At 40.5% G+C, this 18,643-nt stretch overlaps 1 protein-coding gene across 1 annotated transcript in view; it reads right to left on the reverse strand.

The window, feature by feature from the left end:
• Positions 1-3,242: 3,242 nt before the first annotated feature.
• The window catches only part of LOC103262609 (proliferating cell nuclear antigen-like), a 20,310-nt gene continuing 4,909 nt past the window's right edge, over positions 3,243-18,643 (reverse strand). The window contains 3 exon segments of the mRNA XM_021713468.1: positions 3,243-3,635; positions 3,938-4,043; positions 4,045-4,658. Of these exon segments, the coding sequence (XP_021569143.1) occupies positions 3,558-3,635; positions 3,938-4,043; positions 4,045-4,658 (798 nt within the window). The 3' untranslated portion in view covers positions 3,243-3,557.

Consider the following 18,643-nt stretch of genomic DNA (forward strand, 5'->3'; position numbering starts at 1 on the left):
TGGATCCACTATTATAACATTCTTCTATCAGAAATGGGCAGACCCACAGGCAGATCAATAAAGGCATACTTGAACTTAACACTGTCAGCTGGATCAAATGGACATTTACAGAATACTTCATCCAACAGCAGAATACACATTATCTTCAGCTCACCGGGAACATTCACCAAGAGAGACCTCATTCTGGGGTCTATCTTAACAAATAAAAACGCACCTTAACAAATTTAAAATAATAGAAATAACACAAAGTGTATTCTGATGCCACAATGGAAATTAACTAGAAATCAATAATAGAGAGATGGCTGAAGAAAGCTAAAATATTTGGAGATTAAACAACACACTTTTGAATAACACAGGGATGAAAGGATAATATCAAGGGAAATTGAAAAATATTGGACTGAATGAAAATGAAAATGCAACTTATCAAAATTTGTGGGATGCAGCAAAAGCAGTGTCTAGAGGATAATTTATGGCATCAAATGCATATATTAGAAAAAAGATCTAAAGTAAATAATTTCAGCTTCCATCTTAGGAAACTAGGAAGAGAAGAACAAATTAAATCCAAAGTAAGCAGAAAAAAAGAAATAAAAAATTAGTGCAATCCATGAAAACAGCCAGGCTCAATGGCTGATGCCTGTAATCCCAGCACTACAGCTCTGTGCCCACAGATTTGATAACCTAGATAAAACAGACTAATTCCTTGAAAGACACAGTCTTCTAAAACTTACACAGGGAGAAATAGATAGCATGACTAGGCCTACTTTATTACTTCTTTATTAAAGAAATTGAATGAATAATCAGTACTTTTCAAACAGAAAGCAACAGGCCAACGTGGTTCAGTTAGTAATTTCTATAAAAAAAATTTTTTTTTTGAGTTGGAGTCTCACTCTGTCGCCCAGGCTGGAGTGCAGTGGCACGCTCCCGGCCACCACAGCCTTGACCTGCTGGGCTCCAGTGATCCTTCTGCCTCAGCCTTCCAAGGAGCTGGAACTACAGGCGTGCGCTACCATGGCCAGCTAATTTTTGATTTATTATAGATATGAGGTCTTGCCAAGTTGCCCAGGACTCAGGCAATCTACTCACCTCAGCCTCCCAAAGTGCTGGGATTACAGGCTGAACCACCGAAGGAAGAAATTACAGAAGTTCTTTATAATCTCTCCCAGAAAATAGAAGCAGAGGGAAATATTCCCAACTCATTCTATGAGGTCAGCATTACCATAATACCAAAATCTGTCAAAGAAATTACAAAAAAGGAAAACTGCAGAACAATATCTCTCATGAACATACATGCAAAAGTCCTCAACAAAATATTAGCAAATTGAAACCGACAGTGTATAAAAAGAATTATATACCATGACCAAGTGGAATGCATTCAAGTATGCAAGTCTGGTTCAAAATCCAAAAATTAATTAATGTAATCCATCATAGCAACAGACTAAAGAAGAAAAGCCAGATGATTATATTCATAGATGTAGAAAAGCACCTGACAGAATTCAATACCTGTTCATGATAAAACATCTTAGCAAATTGAAATAGAGTGGTATAAAAAATATCTCAAAAACCTCCAGCTAACATCATGCGTAATGGTGAGAAACTAAAATCTTTCTCCCTAAGAAAAGAAGCAAGGATGTACCCATTCTCCACTCTTATTCAGTCTTGTACCGGAAGTCCTAGTCAATACAATAAGGCAAAAAGAAAATAAAAGGAATATGGATTGGAAGGAAATAAATGAAACTTTCTTTGTAAATGGCATGATTTTTTTTACATAGAATATGCCAAAGAATTGACAAAAAACTCCTGGAACCAATAGGTGATCATAGCAAAGTTATATAATACAATGTTAATATACAAAAGCCCATTGCTTTTCTATATATCACCAATGAACAATTTGAAATTGAAAATACAATACCATTTACATTAGATACCTCCCACTAAGTACTTAGGCATACATTTAGCAAAATATTTCCTAGAGCTATCTAGGAAAACTACAAAAACTCTGATGAAAGAAATTAAAGATCTAAATAAATGGTGAGAGTTCCAGATTTATGGATAGGGAGATTCAATAGTGTTAAGATATTAATTCTTCTCAACTGATCTACAGATCTAACACAATCCCAGTCAAAATCCCAACAAGTTATTTTGTGAATATCAAGTGACTCACTCTAAAGTTTATATGAAAAAGACCCAGAATAGTTAACATAATATTGAAGAAGAGAGTCAGAAGACTGATACTAAACCATTTCAAAACTTACTGTAAAGCTACCAGCATGGTATGGCAAAAGAATAGACACATAGATTAATGGAATAAAATAGAAAACCCCAGAGTAAACCCACATAAAATTAGCCAACTGATGTTTGACAAAGGAGAAAAGACAATTCAACAGAGAAAGAAAGAATAGTCTTTTCAACAAATGGAGTTGTAACAACTGGACACCGACATGCAAAAAAAGGAATTTAGGCACAGACCTTACACCTTTCACAAAATTAATTCAAAATGAAGTGTGGATCAAAATGCAAGAGGCAAAACTATAAAACTATGTAGAGAACATAGGAAAAAATTTAGGTTTGGCAATAACCTTTTATACAACACCAAAAGACAATCTATGAAATAATTTCATCATAGTCATAAGACTATTCAGAATTTCTATTTCATCTCAGGTAAGCATTAGGAAGTGTTCCAGTTCCTATTTAACAAATTACTTTCAAATTTAGTAGCTTACAATAGTCGTTTTATCATAGTCATTGATCAGGACTCTGGCAAGGCAGTGGGAATAGTTAGTCTCTGTTTCATGATGTATGGAACTTTATCTTGGCAGGTGACTCAATGGCCAGATGCTGGAGTCATCTGGAGGCATGTTTACTCTCTTATCTGTTGACTGATGCTGGCTGTCAGGTGGGATTTCAGCCTGGACTTCTATAGAGCATTGTGGCCTCAGACTTGTCAGACTTCATAAAAAGTGGTGAAGGACTCTAAAGGTAAGTGTTCCTGTGGATAAAATGAAAGCTTCACTACCTTTTGTTGTGTATCCTTGGAATTCACACAGACATTCCCAGGAATTATGTGATTACATGTAAGTAGTTTAAATCAACTGAGCTTTATGAGGAAAGGACATAATCCTTTTGTCATGACCTTTCCCCATAAATCTTAAGTTCAAAGGATAAGTAGGAATATTTTTAAACTGCCACAGTAAGTTATTTTTTCTAGAAATTTGTTCATTTTGTCTACATCTTTTTTTTTGACATTTGAAATTTAGGAAACTTTATTTAGGTTGAAAAACAATTCTTAAAACTGCATTTAGAGTCCAGACCCTTTTGTACTGTAAAACTCATAAGTATTTCTAAGTAAGGCAGAAATATTTCTAGGTTAACAAGACCATATTTGACCTTAGACTTTATTCTTTAAACAACTTACAGGGACTAGAGGAAAAAATAGGTTATTTGTAGAAATCAATGTCTACATATATGTTTAGAGGTACAAATTTGGTGACAGAAGACTTCAGTACATGCTGGCATCTTGGAAGCTGTTCTCAAAGAGCTTAGTTTTCTTTTCTTGGATTTTAAGAATGCCTAGATCCTTCTTCATCTTTGATCTTGGGAGCCAAGGAGTACTTTAAGTGTCCCATATCAGCAATTTTTTTTTTGAGTTGGAGTCTTACTCTGTCCCCCCAGCCGGAGTGCAGTGGCATGCTCACGGCCACCCCAGCGTCAACCTCCTGGGCTCCAGCGATCCTTTCACCTCAGGCTTCCAAGTAGCCGGAACTACAGGTGCGTGTTACCACGCCTGGCTCATTTTTAAATTTAATTGTAGAGACGAGGTCTTGCCAAGTTGCCTGTGCTGGTTTTGAACCCTCAGGCTCAGGCATCCTACTCGCCTTGGCCTCCCAAAGTGCTGGAATGACAGGCTGAGCCACCAAGTCCAGCCCATATCAGTGATTTAATGCTCTACAACAAGGGGCACATCTGCAGACATACTGAGTGTTACTGTCAAAGAGAGTGCAATGACTTTTGTAAACGAATTCGGGTACCTTAGTGCAAAAGTCAGCTGGCTCCTTCATCTCAAAGGTAAGAGTTTCCTCCTCTTTGTAGACATTATTAGTTTGTGATGACTTAATATACCTATTTCCAAGTTCCCCACTTGCAGACAATTTCACTCTGTCTTTTGCACAGGAAATTGCAGCAGCCTCTCCAGTATGACTGAGATCTTGGCATATACGTGCAGATTCCCCAGAAGGCATCTTTACTACACAGCTGTACTCTTGTTCTGGAATTCCAAGGTGTTTGGTCTCCAAATCCATGAACTTCATTTCCTAGTCTGAAACGTTCTTCTGACTTGGTGCTTCAAACGCGAGCACCAAGGTGTCTGCATTATCTTCAGTTGTTAGTTGACAGCACATATTAGTATTTTGGACATTGCAGGTGAGGTTCACACCCATGGCCAGGTTGCGGTGCCAGTGGCATGTGTCGAAGCCCTCGGGTTGCAGGGAGGCCTGCATCAGGGAGGCGTGGGACGAGTCCATACTCTGCAGGTTCACGCCCCTCAAGCTGATGTCCCAGCAGGCCTCGTTGATGAGGTCCTTGAGCACCTCCAGCACCTTCTCCAGGCTGGAGTCCTGGACCAGGTGAGCCTTGAACACGGTAGCAGAGTTGCAACGAAGTGGCTACGGCCGGGTGCGAAGGAAATTCTAGCTGGTTTCAGCGTCCAGAGGTTCTGAGCAACTGGGCAAACACAGCAGCAAGAGCTGGGTTCTGGAAGGAACATGACCTGTCAGCTACACCGGCAAATGTTTAATCCGTTTTGTCTACATCTTAAAATTTATTGGTATAAAGTTGTTGCTAGAATTATCTTTATACTTTAAATCTTTGCTCAAACTGTAGTTATCTGCGTTTATGTTATGTATTTGTGCCTTTTTCTTTTTTCTTAAAGTGAAGAGATGTGTATATTTTGTAGGTTTTAAAGAAACCTGTAGTTTTTTTTTCCTTTTGAGCTGGGTTCTCACTCTGTCCACCCTGACAGGAGTGCAGTGGCATGACCGTGGCTTACCACAGCCTTGACCTCCTGGGCTCAGGTCATCTTCCCACTTTAGCCTCCTGAGTAGCTGGGGCTACAGGTGTGTGCCACCGAGCCTGGTTCATTTTTTGATTTTTTTGTAGAGACAAAATCTCACTGTGTGGCCCAGGCTGGTCTTGAACTCCTAGGCTCAGGCAATCCTTCCGCCTCAGCCTCCCAAAGTCCTGGGATTACAGGTGTGAGCCACTGTGTCCAGCAAGATTTGTTGGTTCTTTCTATTATAAACTCGTTCTTTCTGTTTTGTTGCTTTCTGCTCCTTTATTTTAATTCTTTCGGGCTCATTTTGTTTTTTTCTGTTTTTTCTTTCTTCTGGCTATAGACAGAATTCTTGACTGACTATGACTTCTCTTAACACTCTACAGTTGCCGTTTCCCTTACCGTCTGCTCTCCACCGCTGAAAAGACTGCCATTGTTTGTTTTAGTCACCAATCCCTCTAAGGTAGAGAGCCCTTCTGGCCTGACATTTTCCTGATGCTCTCTTCGATTTTGGTTTGCCCTAAGTTCATGATAAGTGACTCTTTATTAATTCTTCTCAGGATATATAGCAATTCCTTGGTCCACGTGGTCATGGTTGAGAGCATTTCTGAAGAACCCACAGACTTTATCTTGCTTTGCATTGACTCTTCAAAATTCTGCTTTCTCTTTCTGGACTTCATTGAGATGGGGATTAGATCTTCTCATTACATCTTCCATATCTTTTAAACTCTTTTTTATATTTTCCATCTCTTTTTCTCTCTTTGCTAATTTCCTTTTTTTTTTTTTTGAATTGGAGTCTCACTCTGTCGCCCAGGCTGGAATGCAGTGGCACGCTCACGGCCACCACAGCCACAACGTGCAGGGCTCAGTTGATCCTTCTGTCTCAGCCTTCCAAGTAGCTGGAACTACAGGCATGCACCATCATGCCCAGCTAATTTTTAAAAAAAATTTTTATTGTAGAGATGAGGTCTCACCAAGTTGCCCAAGCTAGTCTCAAACTTATGGGCTCAGGTAATCCTCTCACCTTGGCCTCCCAAATTGTTGGGATTATAGGCACGAGTCACAGCGCCTGGCCTGCTAATTTCTAAGTTCTAAATTCTTTGAATATCTCTTTCAGTTCACTAATTCTTTAGTTAACTGTGTCTGATCTCTGTAATATTTAACCCAATAATTTATATTTTGAATCCAACAATTGTACATTTTATTCCTAGAAGTTAATATTTAAAAATTCTGTTTGTTCCTTATTAATAGTTTATTTTATATATAGCTCTACATATTTGCATATATTGCATCTTTGTAATTTTATTTTTATTCCTTGAAACATTTTTAATATAAAACTCTTTAGTATGTCATAGCTCTCATGGAGTGACTAAACTTCTGGTGTGTTTGGTAATCTTTGTGAAGTCACACTTGAATGGAGCCTATGAGAGACATGCAATCCTAACTTGGAAAAGCTTTCTTCCAAAAATGGTTGATCTATACTTCTGTGACTAGCCTTGGGACATCCTTACTTAAGATCCACTTAGCCTTTCCTGCAGGTTTTGTCCTCCTCAACAGGTCAACCATCCTACAACCGTTCACCCACATAACTCAGGACTTAGGGAGCCCAAACCCTCCTGCTGGTCCACGTTGCCTAATTCCCACGTTGACTCTTCCCTCCGGCTTGCTGCTGCTCTGCCCATGCTCCCTGGTGCTCTTGTGCCCACGCGTCCCAACCGCCAAGAGCTTAGCTCTTGCTCACTCCGGTCCCATCCTCTCCAGGCCCCTTCACAGCAAGCCCTGGCCCTGGCTCCCAATTGTTGTCTTTTTTTTGGGGGGGGGGGCTATCCCTGAAGCCCTCTCCTACAGTTTGTGAGACGAGAAGCACCTCCAAGAGCGGGTCTTATTTGGCTCTGTGGACTGGTTGTGGACAGAAAGTTTCTCCAGTGCGCCCAGCTATGCATGTGACGAGAAATGGAAGCCTGGCTTGTTTTCACTGATGGGTTTTTCTGTTTTTCTGAATTAAAATTTCCACACATCAATAACATTTAGAATTAAGAGTTGAGCATATTTTCTCTATCGAAGTCAAAAAAAGGAACTTAGTGATCCATCATGATGCATAGATTTCATCTTTCATGGAAACTCCAGTCGATTAGCTGTGGCCTCTTGTAATGTTGATTGAAAAGAATTCCAAGGTATGTCCAGGCTTGAACACAGTGTGTTCTAATGTTGTGTGCTAGGGTGCTCTGTGGCTCTAAGCTATACTTCACACTGCTATAAATACCACTCTCCCAAATCAAGTCCAGTTGGAGTCTTTGGTTGCCAGGGAATGTTGCTTAATGAGGGTAAAGAGTGCTTGAACACATCCATCACAGCCCTTCTACTTATAAGCTACTATATGCTTTGGAGAAACAAATCTTCCACAGACTACTTTTCTTTTTTTGAGTTGGAATCTTACTCCGTCGCCCAGGCTGGAGTGCAGTGGCATGTTCATGGCCACCCCAGCGTCGACCTTCTGGGTTCTGGCAATCCCTCTGCCTCAGCCTTCCGAGTAGCCGGAACTACAGGCGCGCGCTACCACGCCCGGCTGATGTTTTGATTTATTGTAGAGATGAGGTGTTGCTGCCCAGGCGGGTCTCGAACCCGCGGGCTTGGGCAATCTGCTCACCTCAGCCTCCCAAAGGTGCGGGATTACAAGCTGAGCCACCGAGCCCGGCCACAGTCTACTTTTTAATGGGACACATTTACTTAAGGGCTGAGAGGATATGGTGCCAGTAGTCTTGTTTTGTTCCTGTTCAATATTAGCCTTGTCAAAGACCTTAAAGGTTTTCCTGGATTTTTCTGTATTGCATTCCAAATAAAGCTCTCTTGATGAGCCAAGAATTTTGGCTGGAGTGTTAACAGGGCTCATTATTGGGAGTGTGTGCAAGTGTGTGTTTGTTCTGAGTTTTAGAGGTAGGCCTATAAAAAACAATGCAATAGTGATAGCATTCTTGTTATTTTCTCTCCTATTGTTGTTGATGAAATCCATCAATGCCTTGCTGGTCGAAGTATAGCCTCTTACTAAAATTTGGATGTCTTGTTAGGTCTGCATTAAGGAGAACGATGGAACACATGTTACACTCACTACCATTTAAATTAATACACGCCTTTTAGTTAGAGTGGGTAGTGCACATCCAAGCCAGGTTAAAAAGTTAATTCCTTCGTGTTTCATTTCAGAAGTGACTGTGCCTTTTAAATGGAGGCCTGCCAGCTGGCCATGTCTCCCGTTAATCCCTGAAAGGTGCTGGGAGATTAAGCACGGGTCTGGCTTTGTGGGAACTCTGTGAAGACGGTCCAGGTTTGTGGCTCTCTGGCTGAGGACATGTGCTGTCTCTCTGAGAGCATCATAAGTGCAGCCACTGTACCCAGTGTGGGTCTTGGGAGGCACCGGCTCACCCAGATCTTCAAGTGGTCTTGGTTTGTTTTCCTGGTATGGAGCACACGAATATTTACCATCTACATGACTGGATCTGAGTATACATTCTAACGAAGTTAATCTGTAGTACTGTCGGGTCTGCTGAGATGCTGGGCCACATTTAAACAGGGAAATGTGTTTGAAAAGGCCCACTCTCGAGGCAGGGTCTCAGAAGCGCAAGGAGGCCTGCCTGAGTCCAGAGGCAAGGATCCAGTGCTGGATATCCGGAACTGGGAAGCACTGTGGGTACCATGACGGCAGTGGGTCAAAACCAGTTTTAGTCCTCTGGTTTTTTTCTCCATTCATTCATTGACCCAGTATTTATTGGATATGTACTGTGTGCCAGACATGCTAGTTCTGTGGGTCCCGGGGCAGGAGTATGAATGGGACGAAACCTTCTCTTCCATGAAGACCACTGCCTATTGATGGGGGGCAGGGGAGTCATGTGAACAGATTTAGTCATTCAATCACGCAATCCATATCTGTTGACTCCTATTATATGACAAGTACTGTTCCGGGTGGTGGGGATATAGCAGAGGGCAAAAGGGAAAATTTTTTTTTGTTGCTTTTATGGAACTTACAGTTTAGTTGATAATTACAAGTTGTTGTCACAAGGTGTGCCAGGCTGTCTGCTTCTGTCAAGAAAGGTTTCGCAGAGAAGATGCAGCTCAATGGTCATGAAAAAATGATTAGTCAGTCTGTTTTCTGTCTCTCTATTTGCCTATTACGGGCATGTCATAGGAATAGAATCACATACTAAGTGGTCTTTTTTGACTGACTTCTTTCACAGAATGTAATATTTTTGAGGGTCACCATGGTGTGGCATGGATCAGTGTTTCATTTCTTTTATCACTGAATAATATTGTATGGATATAGCAGAGTGTTGTTCTAGAAATTTATCAGTTGATGGGCATTTGGGTTGGTTCCACATTCTAGCCATTATGACTATTGCTGCTGTGAACATTTTTGCCCAAGGTTTCATATGGTCATATATTTTAATTTAAAAAATTTTTTTATTTTTAATTTTAATGTATTTTATTTTAAAGACGTGGGGTACGATTCAGAATTAGGTATATAAGTGAACATCATACAGTTAGGTTTGGGCCTCCCTTTGGCCCCCACTTTGCCTGGTTTGAGATCAGGTGTCCTTACTGATGTTGTGTCCCCTCTCCTCACCCGGACAGTATGCCGCTACTGCCAATCCCTTTCTTATAGTAGTGTGGGAAGTGTTCAGGGTCCACTTGGGCGTGAGAACATGTGGTACTTTGCTCTTTGTCTCTGTGATAGATCACTGAGTATTATTGACTCAAAATCCATTCAAGTTGCTGTGAAGTTCATATGTTTATCTTTCTTTATGGCTGTATAATATTCTATTTTGTATATGTACCACATTTAAAAAAATCCAGTCCAGTTTTCATGGGCAGCACGTTGGTTCCATGTTTTTGCTATTGTGAATAGTGCTGCAATAAACATGTGTGTGCAGGTATCTTTTTTGTAGAATGATTTACGTTTCTTTGGGTATATTCCCCAAAGGGGAATTGCTGGTCATATAGAAGGTCAATTTCTGGTTCTTTCAGAAATCGCCACACTTTTCCAAAGAGGTTGCGCTAGTTTGCTTTCCCACCAGCAGTGTAGAAGCGTTCCCTTTCCTCTGCATCCTTGCCAGCATCTGTTGTTGTTTGTTTTATTAATGATGGTCATTCTTACTGGGGTTAGGTGGCAGCTCAGTGTGGTTTTGATTTGTTTTTCTCTGATGATGAATGAGGCTAAGCACTTTTTCATGTGTCTGTTGGCTGCCCATATATCTTCTTTTGAGAAGTGTCTGTTCATGTCTTTTGCCCACTTTTTAATGGCATTGTTTGTTTTTTCTTTTGTCACATTTGAGTTCCTTGTAGATCCTGGATGTTAGGCTTTTGTCAGATATACAGTTGGCAAATATTTTTTCACATTCGATGTGCTATCTCCCCACTCTCTTGATGGTTTCTTTGGCTTTGCAGAAGCTTGTCGGTTTGATGAGGTTTCACCTGTCTACCTTATCTCTAATGGCATGGGCACTTGGGACTTTGATCAGGAATTGGTTGCCAGTTCCAATTTCCATAAGGGTGTCTCCTGAATTTTTAAAGATTCTTATGATTTGAGGATTTACATTTAGGTCTTTGATCCACTTAGAGGTGACTCTTCTGCATGTGATCAGCCAGTTTTCCCAGTACCATTTACTGACTAGGTTCTCCTCTCCTCGTTGGTTATTGGTGGAGGCTTTGTTAAAGATGAGTTCGTTGAAGAATTGAGGTTTTGCTTCTGAATCTCTATCCTATTCCATTGATCCATATGCCTGTTCTTGTACCAATACAAGGCTGTTTTGATTATTGTAGACTTATAGTGAAGTTTGAAGTCTGGAAAAGACTACTTTGTTTCTTTTGCTAAGGACTGTTTTGGCTATTTGTGCTCATTTACGTTTCCATATGAATTTCTGTGTTGCCATTTCCAGAACTGAGAAGAATGATGTAGGTAATTTAATGGGGATTACATTGAATCTGTAGATTGCCTTTGGTAGGATGGACATCTTAACAATGTTGATTCTTCCTATCCATGGACATGGAATATTTTTCCATTTGTGTCTTCTTGGCTTTCTTTGAGCAGTGTTTTGTAGTTTTCATTGTAAAGGTCTTTCACTTCTCTGGTTAGGAAGACGCCAAGGTATTTAATTTTTTTGTGACTAATGTGAATGGGGTTGTGCTTTTTATTTGGTTCTCTGCCTGTTTATTGTTGGTGTATAAGAATGCAACTGTCTTTCGCACATTTATTTTGTACTCTGAGATCTTTTGCCAAAGTCCTTTATCAGTGAAAGGAGGTTTTTTGACAGATTCTCTTGGATTTCTGAGGTATAGGATCATATCATCAGCAAAGAGGGATAACTTAACTTCCTCTTTCCCTATTTGGATACCCCTGATTTTTTTCTCTTGTCTAGTAGCTATTGCTAGAACTTCCAACACAATGTTGAACAGGAGTGGTGAGAGTGGGCAACCTTGTCTTGGTTTGGCCTCGGTTTCAGGGGAATTGCTTCCAGTTTCTGCCCCATTTAGCAATATGTTGACTGTGGGTTTATCGTAGATGGTGCTTACCATTTTGAGGCATGTTTCTTCTATGCCTTGGTGTTCAAGGGTTTTATCAAGAAGGGATACTGGATTTTATCAAAGGCTTTTCTGCATCTAATGATATAATCATGTGGTTCTTGTTTTTACATCTGTTGATGTGTTTAATTACATTTATGGTCTTGTGGATGTTGCATCAACCTGGCATCCCGGGGATGATGCCTACTTGGTCATGGTGGATGATTTTTGAGATGTGTTGTTGGATCCAATTTGCTAGAATCTTGTTGAGAATTTTTGCATCTATGTTCTTTAAGGATATTGGCCTGTAGTTCTCTTACATTGTTGGATCTTTACCTAGTTTGGTTATCAGTTTAATGTTAATTTCATAAATTGATTTGGGTAAAATTCTGCCTTTCTCAATGCCTGAAATACTTTCAATAGGATTGGTATCAGCTCCTCCTTGTATGTTTTGTAGAATTCCTCTGGAAAGTCATCTGGTCCAGGGCTTTTTTAAAAAGGTAGTTATCTGCCGTGTTCGGTGGCTCAGCCTGTAATCCCGCGCCTTTGGGAGGCTGAGGTGAGTGGATTGCCTGAGCTCGCGGGTTCGAGATCCACCTGGGCAACTTGGCGAGCCCTCATCTCTACAATAAATAAAAAATCAGCCAGTCATGGTAGTGCACGCCTGTAGTTCCAGCTACTTGGAAGGCTGAGGCGGAAAGATCCCTGGAACCCAGCAGGTTGAGGCTGCAGTGGCTGGAAGCAGCCACTGCACTCCAGTCTGGGTGAAAGAGTGAGACTCCAACTCAAAAAAAAAAAAGGTAGTTATCTTATGATGTAGTCAATTTTCTGGGTTGTTACCGGTCTATTTAGTGTCTCAGTGTCTTCTTGTTTCAGCTCTGGGAGGTTGTGTGATGTCAGAATGTACTCCATTTCATTTAGGTTATCAAATTTGTTTTCATACAGTGCATAGTAATGTCTGATAATCTTTTGTGTTTTCTTGGGGTCAGTTGTTATTTGATCTTTTACTTTTCTGAATCTGTTTATTTGAACTTCTCCTTGGTCAGTGTGGCTATGGGGTCCATCAATCTTGTTCATTCTTTCAATTAACCAGTTTTTTGTTTTTTCTATGATATTTTTTTCTTCTATGTCCTTTATTTTGGTTTTTACTTTGGCAATCTGGATTCTTCTACTAAAGTCAGGGTTTTGGTGGTCTTGTCTTTCCAGCTTCCTTAGGTAATTTGTTAGGCTGTTAAATTGTGATCTTTCTATTTTCTTTATGTGTGTTTGTAGAGATATAAATTCCTTTTTTAGAACTGCTTTCATGGCATCCCAGAAGTTTGGTAAGATGTTTCTTTGTTTTCTTATGTTTCCAGGAATCTTTTAATTTCTGTTTTTTTCTGTGTTGACCTAGTAATCATTCAGCATCATGCTGTTTAGTGTCCATGTCTTTATGGGTTTAGGGGGAATTTTGTTTGGTGTTGATATTTATTTTTATTTCACTGTGATCTGAGAAGGTGAATGGCAGTATTTTGATCTTATAAAATTTATTTATGCTTGATTTTTGGCTGAGGATGTGATCGATCTTGGAGTATGGTCCATGTAGTGAAGAGTAGAATGTATATTCTGTAGTTGTTGAGTGAAGTGTTCTGTAGGTATCAAGTCCATTTGATCAAGTGTCAAGTTAAAGTTCCAATCTCTTTGTTGATTTTTTTTTGCCTCAATGATCTATCTAGGGCTGTTAGTGGGTAGTTAAGTCCCCAGCTACAATAGTGTTAGAGTCAATATTTTTTTTTGTTTGTTTACCTAGTAGTTGCTCTATAAATGCCGGTGCTCTTGTGTTGGATGCATATATGTTTAGGGTGGATATTTCTTATTGATGGATTGAATCTTTTCTCATTATGTAGTGTACTTTCATAGATTTTAAAATTTTTGATAACTTAAAAGTTGCTTGTCTGATATTAAGATCATAACTCCTGCCTGTTTTTGTGATTCATTCACCTGGAAATTCATTTTCCATCCTCTAACTTTGAGTCTGTGTGCATCCTTTGTGGTGAGATGAGTTTCCTGGAAGCAGCAAATTATTGGGTCTTGGTTTTTTATCCAGTTTGTCATTCAGTGTCTTTTCAGTGGTGCATTTAATCCATTCACATTCAGGCTGATTATTGAAATGTGATTGTTTATCCCCATCATGAGGTTCTTATAAAGCTTTTTCTTTGCTTGTTTTTCTTTCAACTTTTGGATTGATATGTGTGTGTTTTCAAGTTTTCAGTTGTGATGTATTCTTTGTTGATTCTGGGTTCTCCTCTTCTCTTGGGAAGCATGTGGTCATTCTTTTTTTCCCTTTCTTCTGTGCTTAATTACCTTTTTAAAGCATCTCCTACAGAGCTGGTCTGGAAGCTGCATAATCTGTTAGGGATTGAATGTCTGGGAATAATTTTTTTTTACATTTATAAATTTTTTATTTTAAAGATGTGGGGTATAATTCAGGGTTAGGTATACAAATGTTCATTATGCAGGTACACTTGTTGATGAGGTGTGCCCCCTGGGGTAGTTTACCACTATTGCCACTCCCTCCCCCACTCTCCCCTCACAGTTTCTTTCTTTTTCATTTTTGAGTTGGAGTCTCACTCTGTTGCCCAGGCTGAAGTGCAGTGGCATGCTCACAGCTACTGCAGCCTTGACCTGCTGGGGTCAGGCAATCCTTCCATGTCAGTTTTCCAAGTAACTGGAACTACAGGTGTGTGACACCACGCTCGGCTAGTTTTTTGATTTATTGTAGAGATGAGGTCTCGCCAAGTTGCCCAGACTGGTCTCGAACCTGTGGGTTCAGGCAATCCCTCACCCTGGCCTCCTAAATTGCTAGGATTATAGGCATGAGCCACCGTCCCTGACTGAAGGATTTTAATTCTCCATCACTGAAGAAGCTGAGCTTGGCTGGTCAGTAAATTCTTGGTTGAAATTGTTTATCTTTTAGGACTTTGAAAATTGGACTCCAGTTCCTTCTAGTTTGTGTTTCTGTTGATAGGTCTGTTGCTATTCTGATTGATCTTCCCTGGTAGGTAGTCTGACCTTTGCTGTTGCTATTTTTAGGATTTTTTTCTTTTGTACCTACTTTTTGTAGGTGAATTGCTATGTGTCTAGGAGTTGATCATCTCATTTGTGGGGTTCTCTGTATCTCTTGTGTTTGGATAGTCTTATCTGTGGGGAGATGGGGAAAGTTTTTTTGTATAACCTCCTGGAATGCTTGCTCCTAGATGTTCTCTGTTTCCCTTTTTTCATCTGGGATAGCAATCTGGCATAGGTGTGGCCTCTTGATATAATCACACATCTCTTGGAGGTTTTGTTGTTTCTGAATTTTCTTTTTATGTTTTTTACAGATTGGTTTAGTTCCATGTTTTGGTCTTCCAGCCCTGAGATTCTTTCTTTTGCTTGATTAATTCTGCTATTCATGTTTGTCATATTGTTGTTTATTTCCTAGATGAAATTTTTTATGGTCAAATTCTGTTACAAATTCTTTCAGTGTTGCACCTTGTCTTTCTTGAGTCTTATTCACTCTTTTTAAAAAATTTATTTTATTTTAAAGATGAGTGGTACAATTTAAGATTAGTGGTCATCATACAGGTAAAGTTTGGGCCTCCCTTTGGTCCCCACTTTGCCTGGTTTGAGATAAGGTACCCTTATTGATGCTGTGTTCTCCCTCTACCCTGGTAGTATCCCCCTGCTGCCAATCCTTTTCTTATAGTATTATGTTAAATGTTCAGGGTCCACTTATTAGTAAGAACATTTGGTACTCTGTTCTTTATTTCTGTGATAGATCACTGAGTATCACTCTAAATCCATCCAAGTAGCTGCGAAGTTTATATGCTTATCCTTCTTTATGACTGTGTAGTATTCCATCATGTATATGTACCACATTTAAAAAATTTCAGTCTAGTTTTGATGGGCAGCACTGTTGGTTCCATGTTTTTGCTATTGTGAATAGTGCTATAATAAACACTTGTGTGCAGGTATCTTTTCTGTAGAATGATTTGAGTTCCTCTGGGTATATTTCCAGCAGGGTTATTGCTGGGTCATATGGAAGGTCAATGTCTCATTCTTTCAGAAATTACCACACTGTTTTCCAAAGAGGTTGCACTATTTTGCATTCCCACCAGCAGTGTAGAAGCATTGCTTTTTCTCCACACCCTCGCCATCATCTGTTATTGTTTGTTTTATTAATGCTGGCCATTCTTATTGGGGTTAGGTGATATCTCAATGTGGTTTTGATTTGCATTTCTCTGATGATGAGTGAGGTTGAGCACTTTTTCATGTGTCTGTTGGCCTGCCTGTGTATCTTCTGCAAAGTGTCTATTCATGTCTTTTGCCCACTTTTTAATGGGGTTGTTTGTTCTTTTCCTTTTGTCATGTTTTATTTCTTTATAGATCCTGCATATTAGGCCTTTGTCAGATACAGTTGGAAAATATTTTTTCACATTCTGTGGGCTGTTTTCCTGCTCTCCTAATGGTCTCTTTTGCTTTGCAGAAGTTTTTCAGTGTGATGAGGTCCCACTTGTCCATCTTATCTCTTATGGCATGGACACTTGGGGTTTGGATCAGGAATTTGTTGCCAGTTCCAATTTCCATAAGGGTGTCTCCTGCATTTTTAAAGATTCTTATAGTTTGAGGATTTACATTTAGGTCTTTGATCCACTTAGAGCTGATCTTTATGAATGGTGATAGGTAGAGGTTCTGTTTGAATCCTCTGCATGTGGTCAGCCAGTTTTCCCAGTATCATTTACTGACTAGGTTCTCCTTTCCCTAGTAATTTTGGTGGAGGCTTTGAGTATTATTCACTCTTTCCATTCATTCCCTAATCCCTGTTGTATTCTGGGGCCAGTCTTTTGTGACTTCCATTGTTTGGGCTCTGAAATCTGATTTTTCAGGCATTGTCTCTTTGGTACACTGGAAATTTCCCATGTTCTTTCATTGATTTTTATTCATTTGTGACAGATCTCTTCCTTTTTTTCTTTGGTTTCATTAGTTAGTGGCAGTGGGAGGCATTTTCCTTTATGATGTTTGCTCAACCTTCTATTCTTCCCTGGTCAGGGCTCTGAATTTGTTCTATTTTGAAACAGGGTTGAGGGTGGGAAGCCTTGCTGTCTCTTGTAGTTTTGAAGGTCGAACAAGGTGGAGAATGAGGATCTAGGATTCAGAAACTTCTTGCAAATCGCTGACTGGGTTATGGGTTCCCTGAGACCCACTTCCCACCACCACACTATATGATGATGCAATGGGTATGTGTGCATATTCCATGAGTTCAAGATAAAGTAACAGCAATGAGGAGAACAGAGAAAATTTGATTGAAATAGAATGGACAAAAATAAAACAAACAAACAAAACAAAAAGCAGAAACCAAAGTAAAAAAACTATAACATGCACACACACACACACACACACATACACACAAATAAAAACCAAAACAAGTAGAGGGGAAAAAAAAACTCAATTCCAATTAGCCAGGAAAACCCAACACACACACACACACACACACACACACACACACACACCCAACACAAAATAAAAGGAGAAGAAGAGAAAAAAAGGGGGAGAATGCAAATCAGACCCTCACATATGTATTTACATACACATTAAATAGAAAAAAGAGAACACACACACAAAGAAACTGAAAGATGAACCTCATTCATGTACTCACATAAACAGAAAACCAAAAATGAAAGAAGAAAGAAAAGAGAGGAAAGAAAAGATAAAAAGAGAAAAAAGGGGTGAATGCAAATCAAACTCCCACATGCACATTCATGCACCAAAAAGAAAAAAAAAGAAAAAGAAAAAAGAAAAAAATTAAAAAGAATCTGGGCACCAAGCGCCCTCTTGTGGTAGCTTCTGTAATTGTTCCTGTCAGCTGCTCACAGGTAAGTCCTTCTGCTGTCTCCTGCCGGGCTGTGGCCTCATTCACAGTCTCCCCAGCGTGGGTGGGGGCCCAGGGAAGAAGGAGGGGTGATGGGGGTGGGTGGGGCTTCAGTCCTCCTCCGCTACTCTTGTATGGTCAGGGGGATTCCCTCTGGTGGGAGGCGTGGGATTGTCTCCTCTCCAGGTACGGTGGGGGGCATCCCAGCCAGGCTTCTCCTGGAGCGGACTCTTCCTGTCCTGGCTGACATCCAGGCTCCACCTGAGTTCATCTCTCTCAGTTGTGCCCAGCTGTGTGGGTCTGATGTTCACAGGACTGCTGGGGAGAAGGGGGCTGGGTCAACTCCAGACTCACCACTGATCTCTTCGGGGGTCTTACTCACCCTTTCCTGGTCGTGCCCTTTGCTGATGAATGAATCCTAGTAGAAGGTGGGGTGCCGGAGACCCGGGACTCGTCCTGCTCCTCTGAAGTTTGTGTTTTCCGGATTTTCCCTCTGGGACTCGATCAACCCCTGAGTAGTTAACCTGCGGGCCACAGAGACTGGGTCTGTTGCTCTGTGGTGAGCAAGTCGGAGCACTTCCCTGCCCAGTTTTCCAGATGGTGGCAGGGCGCCTGCTTTGTCTTCTCCAGTGGGGCTCGCTTTCATGGTGGTTTTGATTTGCATTTCCCTAATTACTAACGAGGTACAGCGTCTTTTCATGTGCTTGTTGACCATTCGCATGTCTGCGTTGGAGAAAGATGTGATCAAATCCTTTGCCCATTTAAAAATCAGGTTATTTACCTTTTTGTTATTGAGTTGTGGTTTTTTTTTTTTGAGTTGTAGTCTCACTTTGTTGCCCAGGCTAGAGTGCAGTGGCATGCTCCTGGCCACTGCAGTCTTGACCTGCTGGGCTTAGGTGATCCTTCCACTGCAGCCTTCAAAGTAGCTGGGACTAGAGGTGTGCGCACCATGCCTGACTAATTCTTATTTATTTATTTATTGTAGAGATGAGGTCTCAACAAGTTGCCCAGGTTGGTCTTGAACCCGTGGGCTCAGGTAATCCTCTTACCTCGGCCTCCCAAAGTGCTGGGATTATAGGTGTGAGCAACTGTGTCTGACCGAGTTGTGTTTTGTTTTTTTTTGAGTTGGAGTCTCACTCTGTCGCCCAGACTGGAGTGCAGTGGCC

Source organism: Carlito syrichta, unplaced genomic scaffold (genome assembly GCF_000164805.1).
Source record: "Carlito syrichta isolate Samal-C Ts95f unplaced genomic scaffold, Tarsius_syrichta-2.0.1 Scaffold304564, whole genome shotgun sequence".
Classification (NCBI taxonomy): Eukaryota; Metazoa; Chordata; class Mammalia; order Primates; family Tarsiidae; genus Carlito; species Carlito syrichta.